This window comes from Camelina sativa, chromosome 4 (genome assembly GCF_030686135.1).
Source record: "Camelina sativa cultivar CO46 ecotype springtype chromosome 4, ASM3068613v1".
NCBI lineage: Eukaryota > Viridiplantae > Streptophyta > Magnoliopsida > Brassicales > Brassicaceae > Camelina > Camelina sativa.
In genome coordinates, this window is record NC_141883.1 from 28,155,299 (window position 1) to 28,181,155 (window position 25,857).

Here is a 25,857-nt window from a genome sequence, read left to right on the forward strand (position 1 = left end):
GTCACATACCAAGATTACAGGATGCTTTAACTAAAGCTTACCAAGATGAAGAATGCTACTGGCACACGAAAAGCAGAAACAGATGGTTAAACTGCGGAGATCGTAATACAAACTTTTTTCATGCCAGCACAAAAACTAGGTACGCCAAGAACTACATATCCCCTCTACATGATTTACAAAACAATGTTTATGAAGGAGATAAAGACATTGGAGAACATGCGCAAAAATACTTTTCTGAGGTCTACACCACTAGTCGAATCCCGGTTTCACCCATTGATTTTGGCGATTTTCCCTCAACTGTCACACAAGAGACCAATGATGATCTCACACGGGAGTTTACAAATGAAGAAATATATGATGCTCTATCAGACATTGGTGATGACCGAGCTCCTCGACCAGATGGATTGACTGCCAGATTTTATAAACATTACTGGAATATCATTGGAGATGATATAATTGCAGAGGTTAAAGATTTCTTTGAGACATCTTACATGAAAACAGGAATTAACCATACCAATATATGTTTAATTCCTAAGATCACCGAACCCACATCTCTCACAGAGTACATACCTATTGCTCTGTGCAATGTCTTATACAAAATTATTTCCAAATGTTTAGTAAACAGGCTCAAAAAACATTTAAACAACATTGTCTCTGATACACAAGCAGCCTTCATACCGGTGAGATTAGTCACTGATAATATAATGATTGCACATGAGGTCATGCTTTCCTTAAAATCTAGAAAGCGGGTATCCCAAAATTACATGGCTATTAAAACCGATGTCACTAAAGCTTATGACAGGGTTGAGTGGAATTTTTTAGAGGTCACAATGCACTTATTTGGTTCCTCAACAAAATGGATAGAGTGGATCATGGCGTCAGTACGTTCTGTAAGCTACTCAGTTCTCATAAATGGAACCCCCTATGGCACGATTGTTCCAGAGAGAGGTATACGACAAGGTGATCCCCTATCACCATATTTATTTATTCTCTGTGCTGATATTGTGAGCCATCTAATCAAAACAAGGGTGGCTGATGGAGATATCAGAGGTGCACATACCGGGAATGGAGTACCACCAATTACACACTTACAATTTGCGGATGACTCTCTATATTTTTGTCAAGCAAATACACGGAATTGCAGAGCAATCAAGGAAGCTTTTGAGGTTTATGAATACTACTCCGGTCAAAAAATAAATACCAGCAAATCTTTAATCACATTCGGGTCTCGAGTACCAGGACAACTTCAGAATAGGTTGAAATCCATTCTCGAAATACCAAACCGTGGTGGTGGAGGCAAGTACCTGGAATTACCAGAACAGTTCGACAAAAGAAAGACTGAGATGTTTCAATATATTAATGCCAAAGTCCGGGAAAGAACAGCCTCTTGGCGTGGTCGATATCTTTCACAGGCTGGTAAAGAGATTTTAATTAAATCTGTAGCTTTAGCTTTACCAGTTTTTTCAATGTCTTGTTTCAAGCTACCAATGGGAATTCTATCTGAAATCGAGTCAATATTACAAAATTTTTGGTGGGAGAAAGGAAATCAGGACAGAGGTATATCATAGATAGCATGGAAACGTTTGCAACACTCTAAAAAAGAAGGAGGTTTAGGATTTAAAGACTTGGCAAAATTCAATGATGCTTTACTTGCAAAACAAGCATGGCGCCTAATTCAACATCCAAATTCCCTATTTGCTCGTATTTTCAAAGCAAGATATTACAAAGATGACTGTATCCTTGATGCAAAACAGAGAGCTAACCAATCTTACAGCTGGGCTTCAATCCTAGAGGGACTTAAACTAATAAAACTTGGCTACAGATATCAGATTGGGGATGGTGATTCTGCCCGTGTTAACCTTGACAATGTCACTATCATGAACCCACCAAAGCCAGTTTACAGTACATTTATCGATAATAATGCTTGCCTAGATGAACTTATCGCTTCATGTGGACCATACCGCTACTGGGACACGAATAAAATAAGTGAACACTTCTCCGCGGAAGATCAAGTACACATCAATCAGATTTACCTACCCCGTAATGATCCTCCGGATAAAATTATATGGCATTACACAACCACATGTGATTATACTGTGAGATCAAGTTACTGGCAAGGGATGCACAACCCCACTGAACCAAACATTCTACCTCCAAGGCCTCATGGATCAATGACCTTAAAACAAAAGATTTGGCGCCTCAATATTATGCCTAAGCTGAAACATTTTATGTGGGGAGCCATTTCGAAAGCCCTACCATCTTTGACAAGGCTAACATCCAGAGCAATGAATCTAGATCCAATATGCCCCAGGTGTTTTCAAAGTGATGAAACCATAGAACAGATTCTATTTATGTGCCCCTATGCTGCTTCCATCTGGCAACTAACCAACATTTAGACTGGTTTCCTATACTATTCTACTATAGACATGGAAACTCTCTTGGAATCTATCTTTGATTTTTATAGCGATAGTTACACGCTATCTAACATAAAATTTCTTCCTTTTTGGATACTATGGCATCTTTGGAAAACAAGAAACAAATTCATCTTTGAAGGTTCACAGGAAAATCCAAATATGATTGTAATACGAGCCCGATCAGATATGCGAGAATGGTGTCATTTGCTTAGGAAAACATCTGAAACGAAAAACCAAGATGGAATCCAGACAAGGGGGAAATCATGGGAACGACCACCAAGTAGTTTCATCAAATGTAATTATGATGCAGCGTTTGATCCTATAACACATCAAACAAAATGTGGATGGATCCTCCGAGATCATTATGGAGTCGCTCAAGGATGGGGATCTACCATTATCGGCTACACATCATCTTCTCTACAGGCAGAAGCAAAAGCTCTTCTAGTAGCACTCCAACAAACATGGATCAGAGGTTTCCAATCGGTTATCTTTGAAGGAGACAATGATACGGTCACCAAAATGATGAACAATAAACTATTTGATCAAACAATTGAAAGCATCATTTTGGACATCAAGTACTGGGCCTCACAGATACAGACTTGTCAATTTGCTTACTCATCTAGAGAGTGTAATACAGTTGCTCGTACGATTAATAGTTTTTATTCCGAGCTACACCACCAACTTGGCTTTCAAGTTATTTGTATAAGGATTTTCAATGTTCATTAATATAATTCATTTTTGCTGAAAAAAACAAAAAAAACTGTCCAATACAAATACTTAATTATAAAAAATATATATATATATATATATATATATATATATATATATTAAAATCTATACCATTTTGAGTCAACGACTAATAAATTTATGGGATTATTTTCTAAAAGTCTACTGTTCTTAAATTAGCATAGGAAATTTCCACAGCCCAACTGGTTTAGTTTCAGATTAAATTCGCAAGGAGTGGATTGGGTTCAGTTGACAAAAAAAAAAGGAGTGGATTGGGTTCGATTCTAATCTTCAAGTATTTTGTACATTTTTCTTAAATTTTAAAATAGCTAAAACTTATCAATGAAAGGGAATGTCTCGTACTCATCTATACTATTAAAGTAAAGGTATTTCTTTAGACTCAAATTGGATCGTAACTTTTATTTGATACGTTTTTCATTAAAAATGATTAGAGAATCGCTTAATTAAATAAAATTATCTTATAGTTTCCATTTCTCTAAATGACAATTATACTCTTTGAGCGACAACATATTTACAACCGGGTTGACACGCGGATCTTGTATGACCCGACAATAGTAGATTTCAAAACACGCGGATCCGTTAGTAACCCGGATTTACACTATTCGGATTGTGTATTTGGTTTGATTCAAGAATAATTATTCTCGTCGCCAAACAGAGGTATAATTCCTGTAAATAAGGAAACTGGTATCCGAGTATTTAATGGCTTCAGTAATATCAAATATTAACTACTACCATACTTATTCCTATAATTATTACGAATATTAATAATATGAGAAATATTTAATACTTAACGATTGTGACTTTGTTGCTTCCAAAATAATCAATAGATTAAATACGAAATTATATATATATATATATATATATGTAAACTTATTTGATTTGCTCTTATATTGTGAGATATTTACGGAAACAACAACTCAACTTAATACAATTAAATAAAAACAAATCATCATTTAGTTTAAATTTTTCAATATTTCCTTAACAAAATTATAGTAATAAATTATGAGTAGTATAGATGGAAAGAATAAAAAACTCAGAAATTATATATATGTAAAGTTGTAAACTAATTTACAGAAAAGATGTATTGTATATCCCACATCGACCAAATATTTTGGAATATGGTTCATAATCACTATAAATATATGACTAATATGTTTTGAGTACAAATGAACATGAAGTTTGATTTATCAGGTATCCAAATTTAACAGTTTAATTTGGTTACATATTTAAGCATATTTAATAGAAAGTAAACATATTATAATATATTTACGTTTTTAATAAAGTTTAAGATATTATATGATATATCATAATTTTTAGGTGTTTTTAGCCATGATATAAGTCTTATTTATAGAGTCTTTTTGGTATTTTTAGACTCTTTTGAGTCTTTATAGGATATAGCATGGATGAGAGGTTAATGAAGCTAAATAGGAAGATTTGGAGCTTAATCAAGCATTGAGGCTGAGCTACGAAGTTGGAAGACAAGTTCAGACATAAGCATCGGTCGATGCAAGTGATGGTCTCGATCGATGCATCATCCAACAGAAGAATCAGAAGTTTTCTCACAAGTTTTGAAGATTTACAGAAACGCTCCAAAGTTTTCCATATTTGCATCATTAGTCCTTGAACGTGTTTTAGGAATATAAATAGAATTTTTATGGTCATTGTTTAGACCTGAGTTTTATTTTCTGCCACCTTTTGAGAGAGAGACCTTGAGAGCTTTTTGGGAAAGACAAGAACTCAGCCCTGTTGAGAGAAGTTTTCCTAAACTCTTTTGTTCTTCTCTTTTGAATTTAATGATATCTATTTTATCCATGGTTTTTGTTTCATTAATCATGTCTGAGTAGATTTCTTGTTAGGTTCAGGGTTTTTCATAGGGTTTTTATGATTTATTAGATCTGTTATTTCTAGGATTCTTTATCTTTCTAGATCTTCATCTTAGGTTGTTCTTCATATTAATTCTTGATTGATCACCTAAAATTAATACCTTAGGAAAATAAATTGATATGAGAGTATAATTGATTTTCCTGATAAAACCTTTTGATGAGCAAAATTATTTCCTGCAAAGAGATTTGATTTAATAATTTTGTGAACAATCTAAACCTGTTTTCAAAGCTGATTTTTAACCTTAAATTTTACAAAGAGATTTGGATTTTCTGGTTTTAAATTTAGATAATATTTGCACTGAGAACTGCTTTATTTGACAAAAGTGTTTAGAGTTCTAGATCTGATCTTAATTGCTTGAATCCTAATTTATTGATTGATTTAATATTTCATAAATTCCTGAGAATTTCCCTAGGCCTAGCGTTTTTAATTCCTGAATTTACAACACTTTTTAATTCTGTTTCTGCATTGTTTTTAAATTAATATTTTGATTTAGCATAATTAAAAGATTAATAAGTCTATTGTGTGATCTAGAGTCTCTGTGGATTCGACCCCTAGAGTATTACAACTGCAAGGTTGTTAGTACCATTAGGGTATTACAATTTGAGCATATCATTATAAATATTTATTTTTTTTATAGAATGCTTAAATTATTATAAATATTTGAACTCCGTCAAAATTTTAAAATATTATAATATATTTAAAGTATATAAAATATTTAAGTAATATTAATATTTTTACTCTTAAAATTTTAAAATATAAAAAAATATTGAGTTAAACCCGTTAAAACATGTATTTTTATCATACTATAAATTAAATTGGTTTTTACAACTTTTTTTTCACTTAGTAATCATCCCAACACGCAAACATGTGTAATTGTGAGATATTTTTGTAAGTTGTTTAAAGTTGATTCCTTAATAATCATTTTGAAAAATTAAAATTATCTTATATTAAAGCAGAAGTAATCATGGACCATGACTTTGTTTTGGTAGTTTTAAAATAAAATAGTTAATAATCAATAATTATTAAGACATTAGTATATTTATTGTATTATAGCATTAAAATTCTCTAACCATTCAAATTAAGTCGGATCTCGCGCAGGTCATTTAGTACCCGATTATTTGATCTGATTTTCTCATCAAACATTATCCGTTGATTCTCAAAATAAAATTATATCTTGGCCACATATTTTTTCAATGGTTTTAACTAAAACTATATATTTTGATTTCCAAATCTTACATAATTGTTTAATTGTCGAGATTTTTTTTAACTGCAAGATATATTTTGCCAAGATTTGATATATCAAATATTAACTTCTAATTGATAACCTAAATATATCTAATCTCACTATAAATACAATGGTTTTCTAACCATTGAAATATCTCACACTAAAATTTAACAAGCAACTTATCCTCTTTTGACGGACTAAAACAGACTATTCAATATTGCAGTGTGTCTATCCTCTTACAAAACTACTATCCGATATTGCAGAGTATCTATCTTTTTACAAAACTATTATCCAATATTGCGGTGTGTCTGTTTCCGTGAAAAGATACATTCTACAAACTTCTTACTCTATTAGGATTTCCAATTTACCGTATAACCCCAAATATACAAATAAACACCGTAAACAAAGAAAATAAGTCAAAATAAAAAACTACATTACAAAAATACAAATTACAAAAAAATAATTAACAAAATATATAATCTTGTGCTGTAGCACGGGCCTCCCCTAGTTAGTCATTATATTAAAAGTTTAAAAAATGGTTTTTAACTTGTCTCTTTGTATGAGTAAAGGGGTATATATTTGTAGAAGCTTTTATAAAACAATAGGATTTGACAAAGCTTTTATAAAACAATAGGAAACTCAATCCCGGTGATCCTAACCTTTGGCGATCCATACATCGAAAACCTGTGAATAAGAGTTGGCCATTGGAAACCATAGAGGATATCAAAATCAATAACATGAACCCGCTGAGAATATCAATATCATGGTAAGTGTTCTATTTAAGCAGGCGTTGCAACTTGAGGAGGCAAATTTAAAGCACTTGACCTGGCCTCCAAGCCCGAGGGAACAGGCATCCCAACAAAGGATTTCAAGGCCCTTTTTGCTCAAGTAACCACTAAGTTCTGATCTCATGATTAATTATTTTTTGTTGACTTTGTCTTCGTAGCAGAGTCTTAGGATTGACACTGAGAGGAATCAGTTCTGTATGTGTGTGAACCGGCTCTTTCAATTTCTCATGAGGTCATGCTTGCCCTAGATTCTAAGTAACAACAAAAGCTTTTGAATATATTTAGAGATCATCAAAACTCACTAATAGCATTTATATATATAAATTGATAATTTGAATATTTGATTCCCATTTATCTTAAGTTTCTTCTTTATTACATAGTGTAAATGAACGGTTCATTACATTTTTTTTTTTTTGAACAACATGTACGGTTCATTACATAACATATAGTAACGGATGTATCAAGTACATAGGACTGACTATAACAGATTATACTTGGGGTGTATAGTTATCAGTAATCATTTACTTGATAATAGTGAATCGACTTGGTTCTTTCCAGAAGGACCCCTTTGCCTGATGAGAAGACAGTATTCGTCGAACCTGATTGGTTTATAAAGAGCGGGTCGGCTTTCGGTTAATAGTTCTTCAACTGGTCTAATCGGTTAAAATCTAGTTAAAATAAATAAATATTTTTTGGATTAATCTCGTTCTCCGTGTAGGATACCTCTTTTCTTTTTAGTCTCATCCGATAGATTAAATGAAGAAAATTGCTCTACTATTTAATCTAATGAGTTCAAATTTAAGTAAATTCAATTTTAATAAAGTAGAAAAGGGCATATTCTAGGTTTTAAGGTCAATTAAAAAAAAAGAATAAAACAACTTATTTTCAAATTTTTACATATTAATTCAAAAAAAGTTATATGTTTTTACTGACGTTAGATAATAGAGTTTTTTATTATTAATTTCTTAAAGAGTTTTTCAATTCAATTAATTAGTTACGTTAATTGTGACTCTTGAGATAGTGCAGATGCCAAAGACCAGTTTCAGAGAACTATTGTTTCTTTTGGCATCTTCTTTTTTGTTTATGAGTTGCTTTGTTTTCAGACTTTTATGTCTTTAGAGTTCCTTTTGTTGTCACTTTTCAGACTTGTACGCCAGAAAAGAAAGATCCTATCAGATTATTATGTGCTCTGTTTTTCTTGCTCGAGTATTATCTAGGATACAAGCCTTGCGATTCTAATTTTGATTCTTGAAAATTACAAATATTGAGATTTTGTCTTCAATTTTTCTATTTTTGAGTAACTCACTCTTCAGTTTCTCTCTGTCATGTTCCCAAATAGAGGTTCTAATCGGTTATAATCACTTAAGCTCACAACCCCCAAAAAGTTCCACACTAAAAGCTTCGCTTCACCGTACCCATGAGCACCAACGATTGGTCAGCTCTCCAACCAGACATCTTGACCCTCTCATCTCTCGATGAACTCTTCTTGGCAGTTCATGATCACCGGTTGGATTGGAGGGTCCGTCGAACACATGGCCATGTTTCCCGTGGATACTCTCAAGACCTTGCTAAAAGTTAGTAGTGAGTGGTTAGTTTGGGAAGTGAAGTGCGTTTGCGGTTGCGAGAGATATGCTACGAGTTCGATTGGGAAAGTGAGTGTGGTGAAGGGATAAGGGTATGGATGGGTTTCCATGGTCCTGCTGCTGCTATTTGTTGGTCCACTCAAATCCTTCTTTCAAGCTACTCCATGACCAACACTACCCATTTGCTACTCTCTACTTATTATATCTATTGTAAAAAGTAGCAAATACCAACATTCTTATACATTTAAAAGTAAAACTTTGATTAATCAGATTTAGTTTGACACAAGGAATACACCATACACACATAAACATTACTTAGGCAGTTGTTTTTTATTGTAAGCACAAACTGATCCATAAGCTAGAATTTATCAACACCAACACCAGGCCGTATAACCTCATAAGCATCTCTACTCCTGCTTTTCTTCATCCCAGCCGTGAAATATACCTTCGACGTGTCTGCTGAGATACAAGTCACTTTCACCCAGATCATCACCTTTGTTTTCAAACCTTCCACTTCTGCTAGTTTCCCTTTCTCCAGGTAACCAGTTACCGTGGTTGAAAACCGCAGAACCGATGAATCTCTGTACCCAACCTCACAGGTCTCAGGGATGAATACAGTCAATTTACCTGTATCTTCATTGAACTCATAGTTTGTAGCATCCTGTGGAAAGATCCCAACTGGTAAACCAAATTCCTTCAGCAACTCAGGTAATGGCTTCTGCATTTTTCCTATACAAAACAAGAATGATGCATCATTCAACTGTCAATGAACCAGTTATAAACAATGAACATAGACAAAACAGGACTATCATCAGACTAAACACAATTTTGAACGGGCTATAAAGAAACTTATGAAACTAGAACTGGAGAAAGTAAAAGAATAAACCTTTGAGTTTGTTGACCAACCACTTGGTACCTCCTTCAATACTGCTAGACAATGACTGCAAGGATGAATCCAACCAAAACAATATCATCAGTACTCACAAGAAAAAAAATTTGTGTCTCAGAAGATCAAAAGTAATAAACTTGTTCATGATTTGTTACCATAAAAAACAGATTGCAGAATTAACTATTAAAAATGGAATTCAAGAACCAATAGCAAATATGTAATTCCAATTCTTTCTCTCTATAGCAACTCAAATAACATTTCCTATGTTCACAAAACCAAGCATAAAAGAACTCAAAGAACCTTAAAAATCAAAAACCCTAAATCAAAGACCGATACTTTTTTTCTCTGAAACTGGAAACTAAAAACCCTGAAAGCAAAGTCCTGAAGATATAAAATAAAAGAAAGGGAAATACATTGAAATCGTCACCGACGGAATTGAACTCTTTGTTAGCCTTTTGCCCTAACCAGTAAGAGCCAACTTTGTTCAGTATCTGATCCATATCTTCTCTCCTCTTCTTCGTAAAGCTTGAATCCGTCGAAAGATAGAGAGAGAGAGAACGAAGAGGACTCGTTCGTCGTCGTCGTCTAAGGTTTTTTTTTTGTGTTTCTTTCTCACCGTGTTTTTTACCACTGAGAGAAACTCAAAACAGCACAACGTTCATCGTTGAATAATCAAAACGACAGGAGGTTTCGCTATGACCTTGCCGTGTTCTTCCAAAAGTCAAAAACGCTTTGGACAACTTGATACAACCCACGTACAAAGTTAAGAACAGTAGTAATGGTATAATGTAAAGTCGTTAGTTTTTTTTTTTTTTTTTTGTGTGTTTTGAAATTACAACTTGATTAAAATTTTGTTACGTTTATCTTTAAAATAGAATTTGTTCAATGCCTACAATACTTTTTGAATACGATAAAGATATAGTTTTGCCAACTTTTATTTCTTCTACATATAATATAGTTTTGACTGATACAAGATTCATAAATCATTAAATACCACAATTTCCACCTGGTCCTCCATAATTGAAGTGTACTCCAGTGCTTTCGGCATATCCCCCATAATATAGTCTATAACACTGATAAGCATCTACGTAGCGTCTTGTTTTCTCATCTTCAATTTCAACGGTTTGGTAGTTCGAATCCTTAGCTTTAACAAACAGAAAATTTGAACTTTCCGGTAAATCAGGAAAACAACCATTTCCCATTGGAGGACTAATTCCATCAGAAGATGGAAACGTATTTCCTCCAAAGCGTAACAAAGAAGCTCCGTCGTTTAAATGTGTAAATAACTCTTTGGGCCAATATCCAATTAATTCATCATGTACTTTTAGTATCCAATTTCCGGTGAAGCCATCCTAATAAATATTAAAAGATAAAAAAATATTAAACAAAATCTCTCAAATTTATTATTATATATTTGATATAAATAAGAAAAGTAAAAATAAACTATATTTAATAAAAAACTTCAAAAAATTCTAAAGAGGAAGGATTCGAGTATTTTGAAGCAAAAACCAAATAGTTGAAATTTAAGATGTTTACTATAAAGAAAAATATTTCATCATTCTAGTCAAATAAATTATTTATTAACAAAAACTAGATAACTTTTTACCTGAAAAATTTGAGGTTGAACATAAATACTCTCTTGACCACCATTAATAGAGTATCTACCAAAATACATTCCGAGCCAATTATATCGAGTAACAAGAACAAAGCCAGGACATTTTGTATTATAGCATCCAGTTTTTTTATAGCCATCTGCCTAATAAAATAAAACATAAAATAGAATGTAAACAATTATGCAAGAAAAATAGATAAAAGCTAAGCAATGGTCTGACATTAATTATTTTTTATAATCACAAAATATTTGTTTGTTTGCCATGTATAAAGAAACATAGTTAAGAAAACAATTATTTTACTCACAGTCCAGTATATTGTAAGTCGCGTTAAACTGTCACCATATAATCTTGGATGCACCTGTATAAAATTCAAAATTCATGAAAGTGTTTGTTTAAAAAAAAACATAGACTCAAACTCTTATTCTCCATTGGATCACAATAAATTAGTTATATTCTTATATTTGTGGATACTTATTCTACAATTTTAAGTACCTTTTACTTGATATATACATGCTCTTCAATACAGTTTAATGTATTTAGATATACTTTTATTATATAAATGTAATATATATAAATCTATATTTTAAATTTTAGCTCTTTGTGTTAAATAGTATGACTTTGTATAAAGTGCACATTTTATTTTATAATTTTAATAACAACTTACCGTCCAACCAACTTGTATGCTATTGAGTTGACCGCGAGGTCCATTTTCTAACCAAATTTGATTTTTACTGTATTGGTTATTTTGTAGAGTTAAATTATGAATACTTATATAAGCTTCAGCTCCTCGATAGATGGTCCCATCCAATATAGTCTCAATTGTTGCAAACTGTGTATACCATAAATAAAGAAGTTGTCACTTTTAATAAAACTTTCATGTATTATAGTTACAACATTAGAAAGAAGAAAAAAATGTGATGACATATAATCATGTATTGTGCTATGAATAAGATAAATATTAAATGAGATGATTTAAATATATCAATAAAACCATGATAGAAAAAGAAAATTTACATGTTGGCCAGGATACTCGATCGTGTCGAGATGAACGTTATCAGTTCCATTTCTTTGCTTTAAAATTGGTACCATTCCTTTTGGACAACTTTGATCATTCATTTTATAATTATCTTTTCTTCTATGGATTTCATTCGAAATGAAATTTTCCTATAACATAACACACAAGATTAAGTTAAAAAAAAAAGAATTGCATCATGAAATATGCTCGAATCATTAAAGGTATCTTCGCCACATTTATTCATATATGATTGGAAAAAAAATTAACTATCAAACCTGAATCTTGTGGTGTTTCAACATTGGATGTTGGAAAGCTGGTTGTTTGTATATATCCACACAATCGAAATCCTGAAAAGTTAATAGAATATTTCTTTTATTAAATTGAAAATATCAAAGTTAGAGAATAGACAAACAAAGTATAAGTTATAGAATCTCACATCCATAATTCCATTGGCCCCTAACGTTAACAGCAAATAAGAAGAAAAAACGAGGGCTAGATGTAAATGTAATCCCATTTTTAAGTTTTGCTTGTATTTCTCGTTCGATTACTTATCATTATATATATACTAATAATATGAGTCAACTAATAATAAATTTATTGCTAGTCATAACACTTACCTCTTATTAACTTACCAAATGTGTCAAAGACAAAAAAAGAAAAATATTACTAAAATTTACTATTATATGTAAATTTATTGTAAATCATATCACTTTACGTTACCTCTTATTATTAGCTTAACAAAAGTGTCAAATACAAAAAATAATTATTCAAATAAAATCATCTTTGGTCAATGGTAACAAATTTGTTGTCAATCAAATCATTTTTGTTCAAAGATTGATATGGGCAACGTTGTGATGGTTACTGGAGGAAGAAACAGAGGGCGTGTTGATGTGATCAAGAACCGTGAAAAGCACAAGGGAAGCTTTGAGACCATCCATATTCAAGACTCAACAGGACATGAATCTGCAACGAGGTTATGGAATGTGTTCACCCTTGGGAAAGGAACAAAGCCATGGGTGTCACTTCCGAAAGGAAAAGGTATTAAGGTTACCATCATTGGGGAAGCTAGGAAGAGACTTTGTGCTGAACAAGCCGCTTAAATTGTTTTTTTGCTCCTTCAGTTTCAGAAAACTATTTTTTTTTTTTTTTGGCATCTTTTTTGTTAGTGAGTTACTTTGTTTTCATACTTTTATGTCTTTAGAGTTCCTTTTGTTTTCTTTTGAGATTACACCTGAAGAAAAGATCCTATCAGATTATTGTGAGCTCTGTTTTTCTATGATACAAAGGCCTTGCATTTCAAAATTGGATTCTTCAACTTCTATTATTACAAATACTGAGATTATTATTGACTTCACTTTTTATATTATGTGAAATTCACTCTTCCGTGTCTCTCTGTCATGTTACCAAATAGAAGTTCTGATCGGATATAATCACTTTCGCTCAAACCCCTAAAAAGTTCCACACAAAAAGTCACTTTCACGCAGATCATCACCTTTGTTTTCAAACCTTCCACTTCTGCTAGTTTCCCTTTTTCCTGGCTATGTAGTTGAAAACCGCAGGATCGATGAATATATGTACCCAGCCTCACAGGTCTCAGGGACGAATACAGTCAATTTATCCGTTTCTTCGTTGAGCTCATAGTTTGTAGCATCTTGTGGAAAGATAGCAACCGGTAGACCAAATTCCTTGAACAACTCAGACAATGGCTTTTGCATTTTTCCTATATAATACAAGAGTGATGCAGCATTCAATTGTCAATGAACATAGACAAAACAGGACTATGAGACTAAGCACAAATTCGAACTCGATATCAAAGATAAAGAGCATGTGAAGTCACAAAATACAAAGAAACTTATAAACCAGAACTGGAAAAACGAAAAGAATAAACCTTTGAGTTTGTTGACCAACCACTTGGTACCTCCTTCAATACTGCTAGACAATGACTGCAAGAATGAATCCAACCAAAAAACTATCATCAGTACTCAAGAAAAGTATTTGTGTCTCATTAGATCAAAAGTAATAAACTTGTTCATGATTTGTTACCATAAAATACAGATTGCAGACTTAACTATTAAAAATGGAATTCAAGAACCAATAGCAAATACGTATTCCAATTCTTTCTCTCTATAGCAACTCAAATAGCATTTCCTATGTTCACAAAACCAAGCATAAAAGGACTCAAGACCCTTAAACTAAAAAAAATAGGTTTTGTCTCATGTAATTATACGTGGAATTAAGAGTTTTCTTATGGATGAAATGTTTTAGAGATAATGTCATTTGATGGTTAAACTTGCTAATAGCATTCAATAAAAAAATTATTCGACTTCGGTTTGGATTTTTGGTTTAACGAAAAAAAAATTGAATAGCAAATTAGCAATATCCAAAGTAAGCACAATCAATATAGATGATCATGACCTAGGTTTAGGTTTATACTCGAGTTTCAAATCAAATCTATAATTTGCGAATAAATTTAGGTTTCAGTTTAGTGTTTTCTAAAGCAATTAAGCAAGAAAAAAAACTGATAGAGTAGTAAAAATAGTTTTTTTGTGTGTCTATGACATTCTCTGATTTTGGAACCTCTTTGTACTTCATTGCATCAGTTTTGAGGCTGTGCAAATCTCATCCGTCGTGGTAGTATCGACACACATGAAACATGAGTATTACTTAAATTGTAGAAATTTTTTTGCTCTATGTATCACATCATCACATGATGGAAAAATGCATATCATACTCGTGATGAAAATACTAAAATGGATCCTACTTTTGCTTTTTATATTGAAGATCTGATTTATATGAAAGCAAAAGCAACAAGATACGTTTCAATCAGATCTTTCAAGTGATTAAATATAGGAAGGTTGTATCACTTTGAGTTTGGAGTATTCATGTTGAATACTTCAAATATAGGATGCAATTATCTTATTTCCGATCTCTGAACTCTTAAGAACGTTGTATATTGAAAACAACAATAGAAGAACTTCGAACTAATATTGTTGATTGTTGTATTGCTTTTTTTACTCAGCTTTAAAATTCAATACGATTTCGACGAATTGATCCAACCTTTGGAAATGTCGTCCAAACTTTCAAAGCCTAGTAAATCAAATCTCGTCCTAGATTATCTTGGTCATCCCAAGAAGAAGAGAAAATTTGATGGTCAAGCAACTAAAAAGTCTAAACCATTTTATTTGCCTACGTATTGAGAATAAACTAATTAGTCCATTTTAAAAAAAGAACTAGTGTTGATGATATACGAGAATTATATATTGGTCACTTGCCAGATTAAAATATCGTATAGAACAGTCAAGTCAACAACTATAGCTAAGGGCCAAAACCGTAATTTAACGCTAAGCAAGTTGCTCGGGTTTTTTCGTTATCACCACTCACATGAACTCTGCATTAAAAACTCTATCTCTCTCTCTCAAATCGAAAGGCACAGCCCAACTTTTCGCAAGTCGCTGTAAAGTTTAATTTGCTTCTTTTTTATATACACATACTTCTCCTCCATACAACACCTTCCCTCTTCAAATCTCTCAGCTTTCTTTCTAAACCCTAAAACTATCTCAAAGAAGAGAGATCAAGAATTCAAGATCAAGATCAAAGATCGATCAAGATTTGTAAAAAAGAATAGACCGTCACTCAGATCAACATGCTCGCCGTTCACCGTCCTTCCTCCGCCGTATCCGATGGAGATTCCGTTCAGATTCCGATGATGATCGCGTCGTTTCAAAAACGTTTTCCTTCTCTCTCACGCGACTCCACGGCGGCACGTTTTCACACGCACGAGGTTGGTCCAAACCAGTGTTGCTCCGCCGTGGTACAAGAGATCTCCGCTCCAATCTCCACCGTATGGTCCGTCGTACGCCGCTTCGATAACCCACAAGCTTACAAACACTTTCTCAAAAGCTGTAGCGTCATAGGCGGAGACGGCGGTAACGTTGGTAGCCTCCGTAAAGTCCACGTAGTTTCTGGCCTCCCCGCCGGGAGCTCCACCGAGAGACTCGATATCCTTGACGACGAACGCCACGTCATCAGCTTCAGCGTTGTTGGTGGTGACCACCGGCTTTCTAACTACCGATCTGTCACGACCCTTCACCCTTCTCCGATCTCCGGTACCGTCGTTGTGGAATCTTACGTGGTTGATGTTCCTCCGGGAAACACAAAGGAAGAGACTTGTGACTTCGTTGACGTTATCGTACGATGCAATCTTCAATCTCTTGCGAATATAGCCGAGCATACAGCGGCGGAGAGCAAGAAGAAGATGTCTCTGTAATGAGTCTTTCTCGTCGTCGTCGAGTAGTTTCGTTAGATCCGACGTCGTTTTCTAGATTTTTAGCCGTCGTGTGATCTATGTTTTTCCGGCTTATGTGTGAAAAAAAAAAAAAAAAACTTACATTAGTGGATTAATCTCTCATGCATATGATATATCTTCTATTATTATTTACTTCTTCTCATTTTCGTATGTTATATCCATAAAGAACTGATTCGGATAGCCCTATTCCGGCTTTCACAACTCAAAGATAATAATATTCAATTAGGATAAATTGATTATGCTTATTGTTCAATTTTTCATTTTAAAAATCTTGTTATATAGCTATAGTATATCATCATAAAATGCGTTAATCAAATGATCGGTCTAAACTCTAAAGGTTACAATGCATAATGTTCGAGTCAGATTTGTATAACTCGTAACATTGAGTCGTTGGCCACCTTTGTTTCGATCGACACTAATTACGTCCTATATAAACAGCTTTAAATTTGAGCATAATATAGTGTCCTCCTTTCGACGATCGAAGATTTAAATAGTTCCATCGTGATTTAAGTTCTTATTATTTCATAATGATTTAAAATTACCAACTTTCCAAAAAAAAAATAGAGCATTTACTTATACAATTTTTTAAGAAAACTGAATCATTTGATAGAGAAATCAAGATTTGGAGTTTTTATTTGTCATATATTTGATAGAAACTAAATTAAAAGAGTAGTTGGAAATTTTGTAGGCTTAAAAGGTCATGCGTAAAATGGACAAAACATTTACATGAATACAAAATAAGAACATGGCCGTCAAAATAAAATATATATAAAATACGAACATGTTGATGAAATTAAAGAAATAAGAATTTGCAAGTGGACGATGCTTTGAATGATAACCCAACAAGGCCAAGCTGTTCACTTTTTTATATTTTTTTCTTCTGCCAAATAAAAAAGGAAATGCAAGTTGCAAATTGTTTATCTTTACCTCTCCTTTCTTTATGCTTCTTCTCAATCCAAAGGATATAATTTTAAAATATAGAGAAGCGCAAGTTGCATGTCCTTTTACATCACGAGAGTCACGATATGTTTCGTTTCCAAGTGATTTCTTAGAATATATATATACCTAAATGTTATTTTTTCTATATTCGAGAGGTTTCTATATTTCTCTATCCACAAAAAAAGATGTGATTGATCGACAAAACATGAATCGTATGCAATGAAAGTTTTTTCTTTGTCCTTCGATCTAAATACTTATAATTTGTTCAAACTTCTATGTTTGCAATACCATAGTCGAAGTTTACCATTAGTTATATAACAAATATAAACAAGTAAAGTTTAATTAATATTGTGAATAACGTGAATATGTATACTAGCGAATATGGTTTCATACTATCATTTTTTTTTTAATCAAAAGGCTTCTAATATTAATTAACTCAAACAATTACAAAAGATAAAATCCGTTTGGCTAGTTCGTCAGTTTGCCGGTTCAAATTCCGGGAATAAAAGAAAAAGAATAGAAAGAGAAAACGGTCGATAGAGATAGGATATCGTGTTGAATCCCATGAAGATCTTTCGATTGGAGCTTCAAATTAAGAGCCTTGACTAGCAGCTGCGAGTCGGAGGCGAACGAGAGGTGCGTGAAACCCGATTTGATTGCAACTTCCATGGCGGTGAGAGTTGCTAACGCTTCGGCCAACAGCGGTGATCGAACATGCAGAGCGAGATCTGATCCTTGTCCGATGATCTGGTGGTTTCGGTTGTGGAAAGTCCATCCAAGTCCAGCCTTAGCTTCTGTGATCCAGGATGCATTCGTATGGCAAGTTACTAGATTGATATCTCAGGTCTCTGTTTGGTGGTGTATCTGGGGGGTGGGAGCTTGGGGAGTTGAGGATCTACGGATCTGGAATTGTTGCCATTCCTTCGCTCGTAAGATGGCTAGAAGAAGAGCTTCTTCCGGCGGGATCTGTTTCTTGCTAAATATTAAGTTGTTACGTGAAGTCCAGATGAGCCACAAGATCCAAGGATATAAGGGTCCATCACTGATTCCGGATGGGGGCAGACAGGTAAGCTTTGATAACGCCTTCAGTCCTGATTGGATCGAGGGAACTTTGGTGGGATCGAAGTTCCCTTTGAAAGGAGTTTGGGACCAGATTTTAATTGCAAATGGACAGTTGAAGAAGAGGTGAAGCTCTGTCTCTGCCGCTTGACAATGGGGACACTGTACTGATTCTGTGATCCTTCTGTGGTTTAGGTTCTCTCCTACAGGTAGTGCTTTCTGAGCTAGCTTCCAGAGCAATAGCTTTGTTTTAGGAGAAGTCTTGACTGCCCAAATGTGTGCTTTCCAACTAAACTGGTTATCTTGTGTTGAGTGGTTTTGGATGTTGGTTATAGGGGGTGGATCAGGTGAAAGTGCTTCATAGTAGCCTGACTTGGTAAAGTAGGTCCCATTCTAAGTAGGTAACCAAGCCCATCTATCGGCTGCATCGAGTTTGCTGGGTTTTATCTTCAGGATATCGAGTTCATATTCACGCAAGACTTCTCGTATGAGTGGTATGTTCCAAGTGAGGGATGCGGGATTGAGGAGGTCTGAAACTGTCCATTGGTGTGATCCTAGCGTGGGAGGGCCCATTGGTGTGCTAGGGAGATCCGTTGAGAGCCACGGTGCACGCCAGAGTGGAATAGAGCTTCCTGATCCTACTATTAGACCAACCCGAGGCTTGAGCAGATCTCGGCCTATGCAGATGCTCCGCCATCCATGGGAAGAAAAGTTGGGGACTCGACAGTCTAAAAAACTAGCATGACGACAGTACTTACCAAGGAGAACTTTGGCTAGGAGGCAGGTGGGATGTGTCAGGATTCTCCAGCTAACCTTTGCCAACAACGCATCATTGAACGTTTGTAAGTCTCTAAACCCCAGTCCGCCTTCTTTAAAGGATTTAGTCATTTTCTGCCAGGAGACCCAGCACATCTTCTTCTCAGACTTTGAATCCCACCAAAAGCGAGTCAAAGCTGATTGAATTCGCTTGCACAGGTTATTTGGAAGTTTAAAACAACCCATGGTGTAGGTGGGCATAGCAGAGAGAACCGATTTCAGCATAGTTAGCTTGCCAGCCGAGGAGAGGAATCTAGATGACCAAGTAAGTGCCCGTTGTTTGATTTTATCGACAATCTCACTAAAGAGATCTTTCTTCTTTCGCCCAAACAGTTCAGGTAAGCCCATGTATTTGCCTTGGCCTCATTCTTTTTGTATACCAAGAATGCTTTTTGCATTGTCCTTTACCTCCTGAAGGGACTTTGCAGAAAAGGTGATTGACGATTTGGCTTTGTTGATCTGTTGCCCTGATGCTTGTTCGTATTGTTTCAGGATTTGGAGAAGTTTAAGACAACTACTCTGATCAGAGCGACAAAAGAACATGGTATCATCAGCAAAAAGAAGGTGGTTAACCCGCGCGCTGCCCTTTGAGACTCTGATTCCTAGGAGACTGCCCTGGAGTTGCGCCTTGGTACACAGACCCGATAAAACTTCACTGCAAGTGATGGAGATGTATGGTGAGAGCGGGTCACCCTGTCGAATGCCTCTACCTGGTGTGACATATCCTGAAGCTGTACCGTTGAGGAGGTAAGAGTAGGAGATTGTACTAACACACTGCATGATCCAGTGGATCCAACGGGGGTGGAACCCCATTCTCTCGAGAGCAGTCTGGATAAATTCCCACTCGAGCCTATCATAAGCCTTGCTCATGTCAGTTTTAACTGCCATGAAGCATCTTTTCTTTGCATCTGAAGTCTTAAGGTAATGGAATGTTTCATGAGTTATCAGCACATTATCAGCTATGGCTCTTTGGGGGACAAAAGCTGATTGTGTTTCTGATATGCAGGTGCAGGATTGGTTGGAGACGCATGGACAGAATATTCGAGATAATCTTGTAGTAAAACGAACGGAGGGCTATAGGTTTGTAATCTGACACTTTTTGAGGGGTTGGAATCTTTGGAATAATTCTCACATGAGTGTGATTAATCTTTTGTGGTAGGTTGCCGGAGATGAAGAAGGAGTGGACTTCCGAGATAACCTGTGGGCCTATGGTTTCCCAGTTAGAATGAAAGAAGCTAGCTGAGAATCCATCCGACCCCAGAGCCTTATCAGCATGCACCGCAAAACAAGCATTTTTGATTTCAACATTGGAGGACATCCTGATAAGTCTTTTGTTCATCTCCTATGTAATAAAAGGAGTGAGGCCAGCCTCCACTATTGTTCTTCGTTCTGCTGAGTGGGAGGTAAAGATTTGATTAAAGTAATCACACACTGCTAGGATAATCTCCTTCTTCAAAAATTGGTATACCCTCTTGTGACTCTATAACAGAGATAGTATTGATATCACGTCTCCCTTTTGTAGCAGCATGGAAAAAACCCGTGTTTTTATCTCCTAAGGCTAGCCAGAGGTTTCGGCTTCTTTGTTTCCAAAAGGATTCTTCATTCTGGTAAGCAATTAGAAGGTTGTTGTTGATAATATCGATGCTTTCCTGTGTGCTATCGTCTGCATTCATTTCATTCTCTAGTTGATCTCGGAGTACCAAAATTTCTTGTTGACTGTTTGAATGTTGATCCTTGCTCCAGGTGATAATAGCCTCTCGACAGTGGCCAAGCCTTTGATCAACAGTAGCAGCTGAGTTTAAGTTCCAGGCCTCACAAATGAGCTTTGTGACTTCAGGGTTATCTTTCAAGCATCGATCATATCTGAATAAGCCTCTTCTCCTTTTCTATTTGGGGTTGAAGGAAGTGACAAGGGGGCGGTGATCCGAGCCCTCAAATCTCAGGTATTCACTACGTCCCGAGGGATACTCCATTATCCATTCGCTATTTGCCATAGATCTGTCAAATCTACACCTGACCACATGTGTGTGTCTTTTTCCTCTACAGGAGAGAGGGTTGCCTGTATGTTTGAGGTCGAACAGGTCACAAATGGACATAAAGGAACGAAGATCCGAGAAAGAACTTTCTGGTCTTTGTGGGCCTCCTACTTTTTCCGCAGAGTGGATAATATCATTGAAGTCTCCCGTAAGGAACCATGGGGAAGATCTATCAGCTGCAAGGTCCTGTATGGAGTTTAGAACCCCTGCTCTCTTAGCTCTGTCGGGTTCACCATATACAAAGGTAACAAAGAAATAACGGCCTTTTGCTTTAATTTTGTATCTATAAAGTTTTGACAGGAGCTAAGAACTTCCAACTCTATGCTCTTTCTCCAGAAAAGGGCTAATCCCCCCAAGTCAGGGGATTGAGGGGGAATCAAGTGGTTGGAGTGGTAGTCAAGCCAATCAAGATGTTGCAATACGGTATCTGAGCTATTCTTAGTCTCCATGAGGAACAGAATATGAGGGAAGATAAACTTCTTTATTTCCCTTATTCTCTGGACTGTTATGGGGTTCCCTAACCCACAACAGTTTCAGCTCACAACCCTTAAGGAAGAGGGGCAGATGGATTCTGAAAATCCGTCTTTTTCTTTCTTACTGCAGGTATTAGGTTGATCCTTGGTGGTTCTGTGGGCCTAGAAGAGTCATATAAGGTGTTTGAAAGGTTGATGCTCTTGCTTTGGCTCGCCTCCAGAGTCATCTCAGTGGAGTTACGGGGAGATTCTATAATCAGAGGTTTGGACATCCGTCTTTGTGTTGGTTTTGATGGCACTGGTTTGTCTGAAGATTTAGAGTCACTAGCTTTCTTTGGGGATCCTTTGGTAAGGTTCCTTTTCTGTGTTTTCACCCCTGGGAGACTTAAGGTTTGTCTAACAGTTTGTTTACGGATAGGGGGCTGACCTCGGCCTCGCTTACTAGTTCCTACTTGACTTTGGTCTAAACCAGGTGAATCCTCAATGGCTCTTGTTGTTAGAGGGGCAGCTTCCACTGTTATCTGATTATTAGCCTCTATAGGGGCTTTATTGGCTCGGTTTGCAGCTAAGATCGAGTCTGCAGTGGTTTCCATAAGGTTTCCAGAGTCGCTTTGGAGAACTCTCATCCGTCTTGCCGCCTTCTCCGTAGGGTCAGGGCAAGAAATGTATTAAATAGTAACTTCCTTGAGGTCATTCATTACATGTTCTCTCGATTGAAGGGAGGAGAGTTCCTGTTCAGCAAGTGGAGGAGGGGGAAGAGTTGTTTGATGTTCCACTAGGGGTGGAGGGGTTACAGGATCCGGGTTTTCAGTTTCTCGTTCTAGTGGAGGTCTCCTTGCACGGGAAGACACTGAGGTCTCTCTTGGTTCTTCCCTTGATGATACTGATTTCTCTCGCCATTGCAGGTTTCGGGCTGGTGGAGGGGGTTTTTGATATCCAGAGTAATGGCGACCAGAGGCTGAAGATCGGATTGGTGATCTTCTACCAGGAGATCTTGCAACGCGCCGCTTAGGAGATGGACTCTTCTGGTTACAGGGGGATGATCGAGAGGTTGAATAGGTTCGAGCCCTACCACTCATATCCTCAAAGTTTCTCTTCCTTGTGGTTGAGGAATGATGGGGTTGGTAGCTTCTAGAGTTTGACAGAAGTTTGTTTCTTGGTGGTAAGAAATTGTCTTGGGGGGTATAGTAATTTCTCGTAGTTGGTTGGTGTGTAGGGGATGATGGCACCAGGGCTGCTGCACTTAAGGGAGAAGGGACTCTATTCTTTAACCCCGGGCAGTGTGACCTTTCATGAGTAAGTCGGAGGCAGTGAGAACAATGGTTTTTGAGGTTTTTGTATTCGAGCCAGACTATAGCCTCGCTACCATCCTGAAACTCAACTACAGTTTCCTTTGTTATAGGCTCCAGGCCATTCAAGAGAACTTTGAATTGGATCGTGGAAGAGGTGATTTCCCAATCAAGGAACTCTCCAAGGACTTCACCTATGGATTGGAGCATCTCAAGCTTCCAGTAGTGTTTAGGTAGGCCTTGCACCGCTATCCAAAAAGGTATTTGCGATGGGAAGGAAGGAGATATAATGGGTTCCCAGCGTTGAACAATGACCATCCATTGGTTGAAGTGGTACGGTCTGTTTGCCAGAACTCGAAGGAGATCCTCTTCTGTGTCAAACTTGAACTGAAAACAGCTGTGTCCCAGGTCAGAGCCCGTTGCTTTACCAGTTAGGTTCCAACGGTTGAGCAGATAGGGAAAGAGGGCCCAGATTCGTTGGATGGAGGTGTTGGTGAGTCGTCCTATTAGCGTGAGGGAGTTCTCTTGTATCAGATCCGAAGTATCTAGCTCAGGAGCTTTGACTCTTTTGCGAGTGGGGGGGGGGGGGGGGAAGTCTTCAGCCTTTTCCTTCTCTTTTTGGTGGTAGGGGATTCGGTTTGACATAATGGAAGGTTGTGGGGAGGTAGAGGTTTAAATAGGTTTGGGATGAGAGGGGGGATACCAGATGGGAATTGAGTAAATGAGGGGGTACTTCTGAACACAGGAGCAGTAAATGCAGTTGATCTATCAGGAGCTTCTTGATCTTGCTTCAGTAATGAGGTTTGGGGGGAGTAACTGCACTGAAGGGAGAGCAATAACAACGGTTTAATCAAGCAAAATAGGCTTAAACGTCGTCCGGAAGAGCAATAGATCTTGGTTTAGGTTTGAAATTTAAAAAAGCTCCATTCGAACTCGAAATATCCAGCGGGTAAAAGGAGGGAACAGATTCTATTAGAGGAGAAAAGTGGTTGAGATCCGGGTAAAAACCTTCATCGTTCCATCTTGGGAATCGGGCCTGGGAGAGAAAAAAAAGTTCATTAATTGATATCTGAATCAAGGACACGGTTTCATACTATCATCTACTATTTTTTTTGTGGTTGTCAAATATCGACAAATATAGCATAGCTTACTAATCATAAGATAGATACTTAATGTGGCCACGAAAGGTGTAAAAATAAGGAAAAAAGGAATGGGAAAGAAGTTGGCGGTGCAAGTGGGAGTGGGGTAGCTGCAATGTTTTGCAAGTTGGGCAAAACTTATTAATTGTGATTTGCAAATTGAGTTTTCTTTTTCTTCAAAAATAAAATAAATGTGTGCTTTTGAGATCCATCACGCCACTGTTTCCTCTAATTTGATTGGACCTCTACCCAAGTTCCCGCTCGTTAAAGAGTAGGAAAATAACATAAGAATTCAGAAATAAACGTATATAACATGTATATAATGCACAAACTGCATCACATTGGGTTCAGGTGATGTTTCTAAACCGAACCCACCTATATTAGCACCTTAGCGTACGGCCTTAATTCTATTTTGGGTCGAGTTAAGGTAACTTCAATCTACCTGTTTTATCTAGAAGGTCCAAGACCAAAAGTATAGAGAAGAATTTTTTTAGGATCATTCCAATAACTAATGTCTAAAAAATTGTTTTAAAATATAGATATATATGTAAAGAAGAAAGAAATAACTAATCCACAAATGTAAAATTAATTTGTACAAGAAGCATCATCCACAAAAAGTGAATAGAGAGACGTAATCAATAATATAAAATGTAACCGTTTGTACGAAATTTATTAACGTATTCAACCTTACATAAGCCTACAATATATAACACCATTTCAAAATTGTTTTGTAACTTAGACCCTAACCAGAAAAGAAAAAAAAGAAAGGCACCGGCCAACCTTTTTTTTTTATTCTTTCTTTTTAATGTTTCAGTCAATATTTTATAAACTATATGGAACCACGAACAATGGGCCTATAGTATTCGCCTCCTATACCCAACTGGACCCGGTCGTTTTTATATGATCGCAATCCCAACCTATGTGTACGTAATAACAATTACACACGCACGACGCTTTTTTTTTTTTTTGCCTTTACGCCACACAGTGTTCGGACAACTTTTTAATACGTGAATCTCTTGATCTTCTTTCGAGAGAGATCGTGTTAACATTATAGTAGGATCCAATCAACTCCTTGATAGAACTGATCATATATCATGCCACAAAAAAAATAGATTCTTCAATGAGTTTATTGGTTTACTATTTTCATTTGATTAAAAATACCAAATTACATTACAATGATATTTTTCAAATAATGTTATGCGATTTATAATGTTTAGTTTAATTTTATCGATCCCTTACTAAAACAAAAACGTATATAAAAAAAAAACAGAAAACATGAAAGAAGAAAGAAAATAACATCTTCTTAATTAAAAACAACGAAGCAACGCAAATCAAATTTTGAGGTAACTTGAAGACAACGAATAGTATAAATGTGGAAACGTCAACAACTTGACCTTACGTTTACATATTATATTATTTGACCATATCTAACCATATTATTTGGATTATGAAAATAAAAGCTATCAAGCACTCTAAACTGTCGTACGGAAATACCCATACGAATCCATTGGTTCTCACTATTTATGAAGAACGCCAAGGGGTATTCTCGGTAAGAAACAATCTAATCGATAGTCGCCTTCACTTGCAAACCAAGGGAGATGCGAAACCACCACACCAAAGAAAGTACAGTTTTAGTTGTCTG

General features: G+C 35.9%; 4 protein-coding genes and 1 pseudogene across 4 annotated transcripts; 2 read left to right on the forward strand and 3 right to left on the reverse strand.

The window, feature by feature from the left end:
• The first annotated feature begins 2,573 nt into the window (after positions 1–2,573).
• LOC147946276 (uncharacterized) lies at positions 2,574–3,140 on the forward strand. The gene has a single exon (XM_087509559.1). The coding sequence runs from the start codon at positions 2,574–2,576 to the stop codon at positions 3,138–3,140; it is 567 nt and encodes a 188-aa protein (XP_087365685.1).
• Positions 3,141–8,880: 5,740 nt separating this feature from the next.
• LOC104782267 (uncharacterized protein At5g01610-like) lies at positions 8,881–10,284 on the reverse strand. The gene is made up of 3 exons (XM_010507150.2): positions 9,944–10,284; positions 9,528–9,582; positions 8,881–9,370 (listed from the first exon to the last, which is right to left on the reverse strand). The coding sequence occupies exons 1-3, from the start codon at positions 10,028–10,030 to the stop codon at positions 9,000–9,002; spliced, it is 513 nt and encodes a 170-aa protein (XP_010505452.2). The 5' UTR covers positions 10,031–10,284; the 3' UTR covers positions 8,881–8,999.
• A 144-nt stretch (positions 10,285–10,428) lies between these two features.
• Positions 10,429–12,688, reverse strand: LOC104782269 (protein neprosin-like). Its single transcript, XM_087510959.1, has 7 exons — positions 12,595–12,688; positions 12,434–12,505; positions 12,158–12,307; positions 11,808–11,972; positions 11,448–11,501; positions 11,137–11,286; positions 10,429–10,882 (listed from the first exon to the last, which is right to left on the reverse strand). Exons 1-7 carry the CDS (start codon positions 12,670–12,672, stop codon positions 10,517–10,519), a joined length of 1,035 nt encoding a protein of 344 aa, XP_087367085.1. The 5' UTR covers positions 12,673–12,688; the 3' UTR covers positions 10,429–10,516.
• A 2,759-nt stretch (positions 12,689–15,447) lies between these two features.
• LOC104782270 (abscisic acid receptor PYL4) lies at positions 15,448–16,570 on the forward strand. Its single transcript, XM_010507152.3, has one exon. It carries the CDS (start codon positions 15,802–15,804, stop codon positions 16,423–16,425), a length of 624 nt encoding a protein of 207 aa, XP_010505454.2. The 5' UTR covers positions 15,448–15,801; the 3' UTR covers positions 16,426–16,570.
• Positions 16,571–17,867: 1,297 nt separating this feature from the next.
• On the reverse strand, positions 17,868–24,342 carry LOC147946277 (uncharacterized; annotated as a pseudogene).
• Between the last annotated feature and the right edge of the window lie 1,515 nt (positions 24,343–25,857).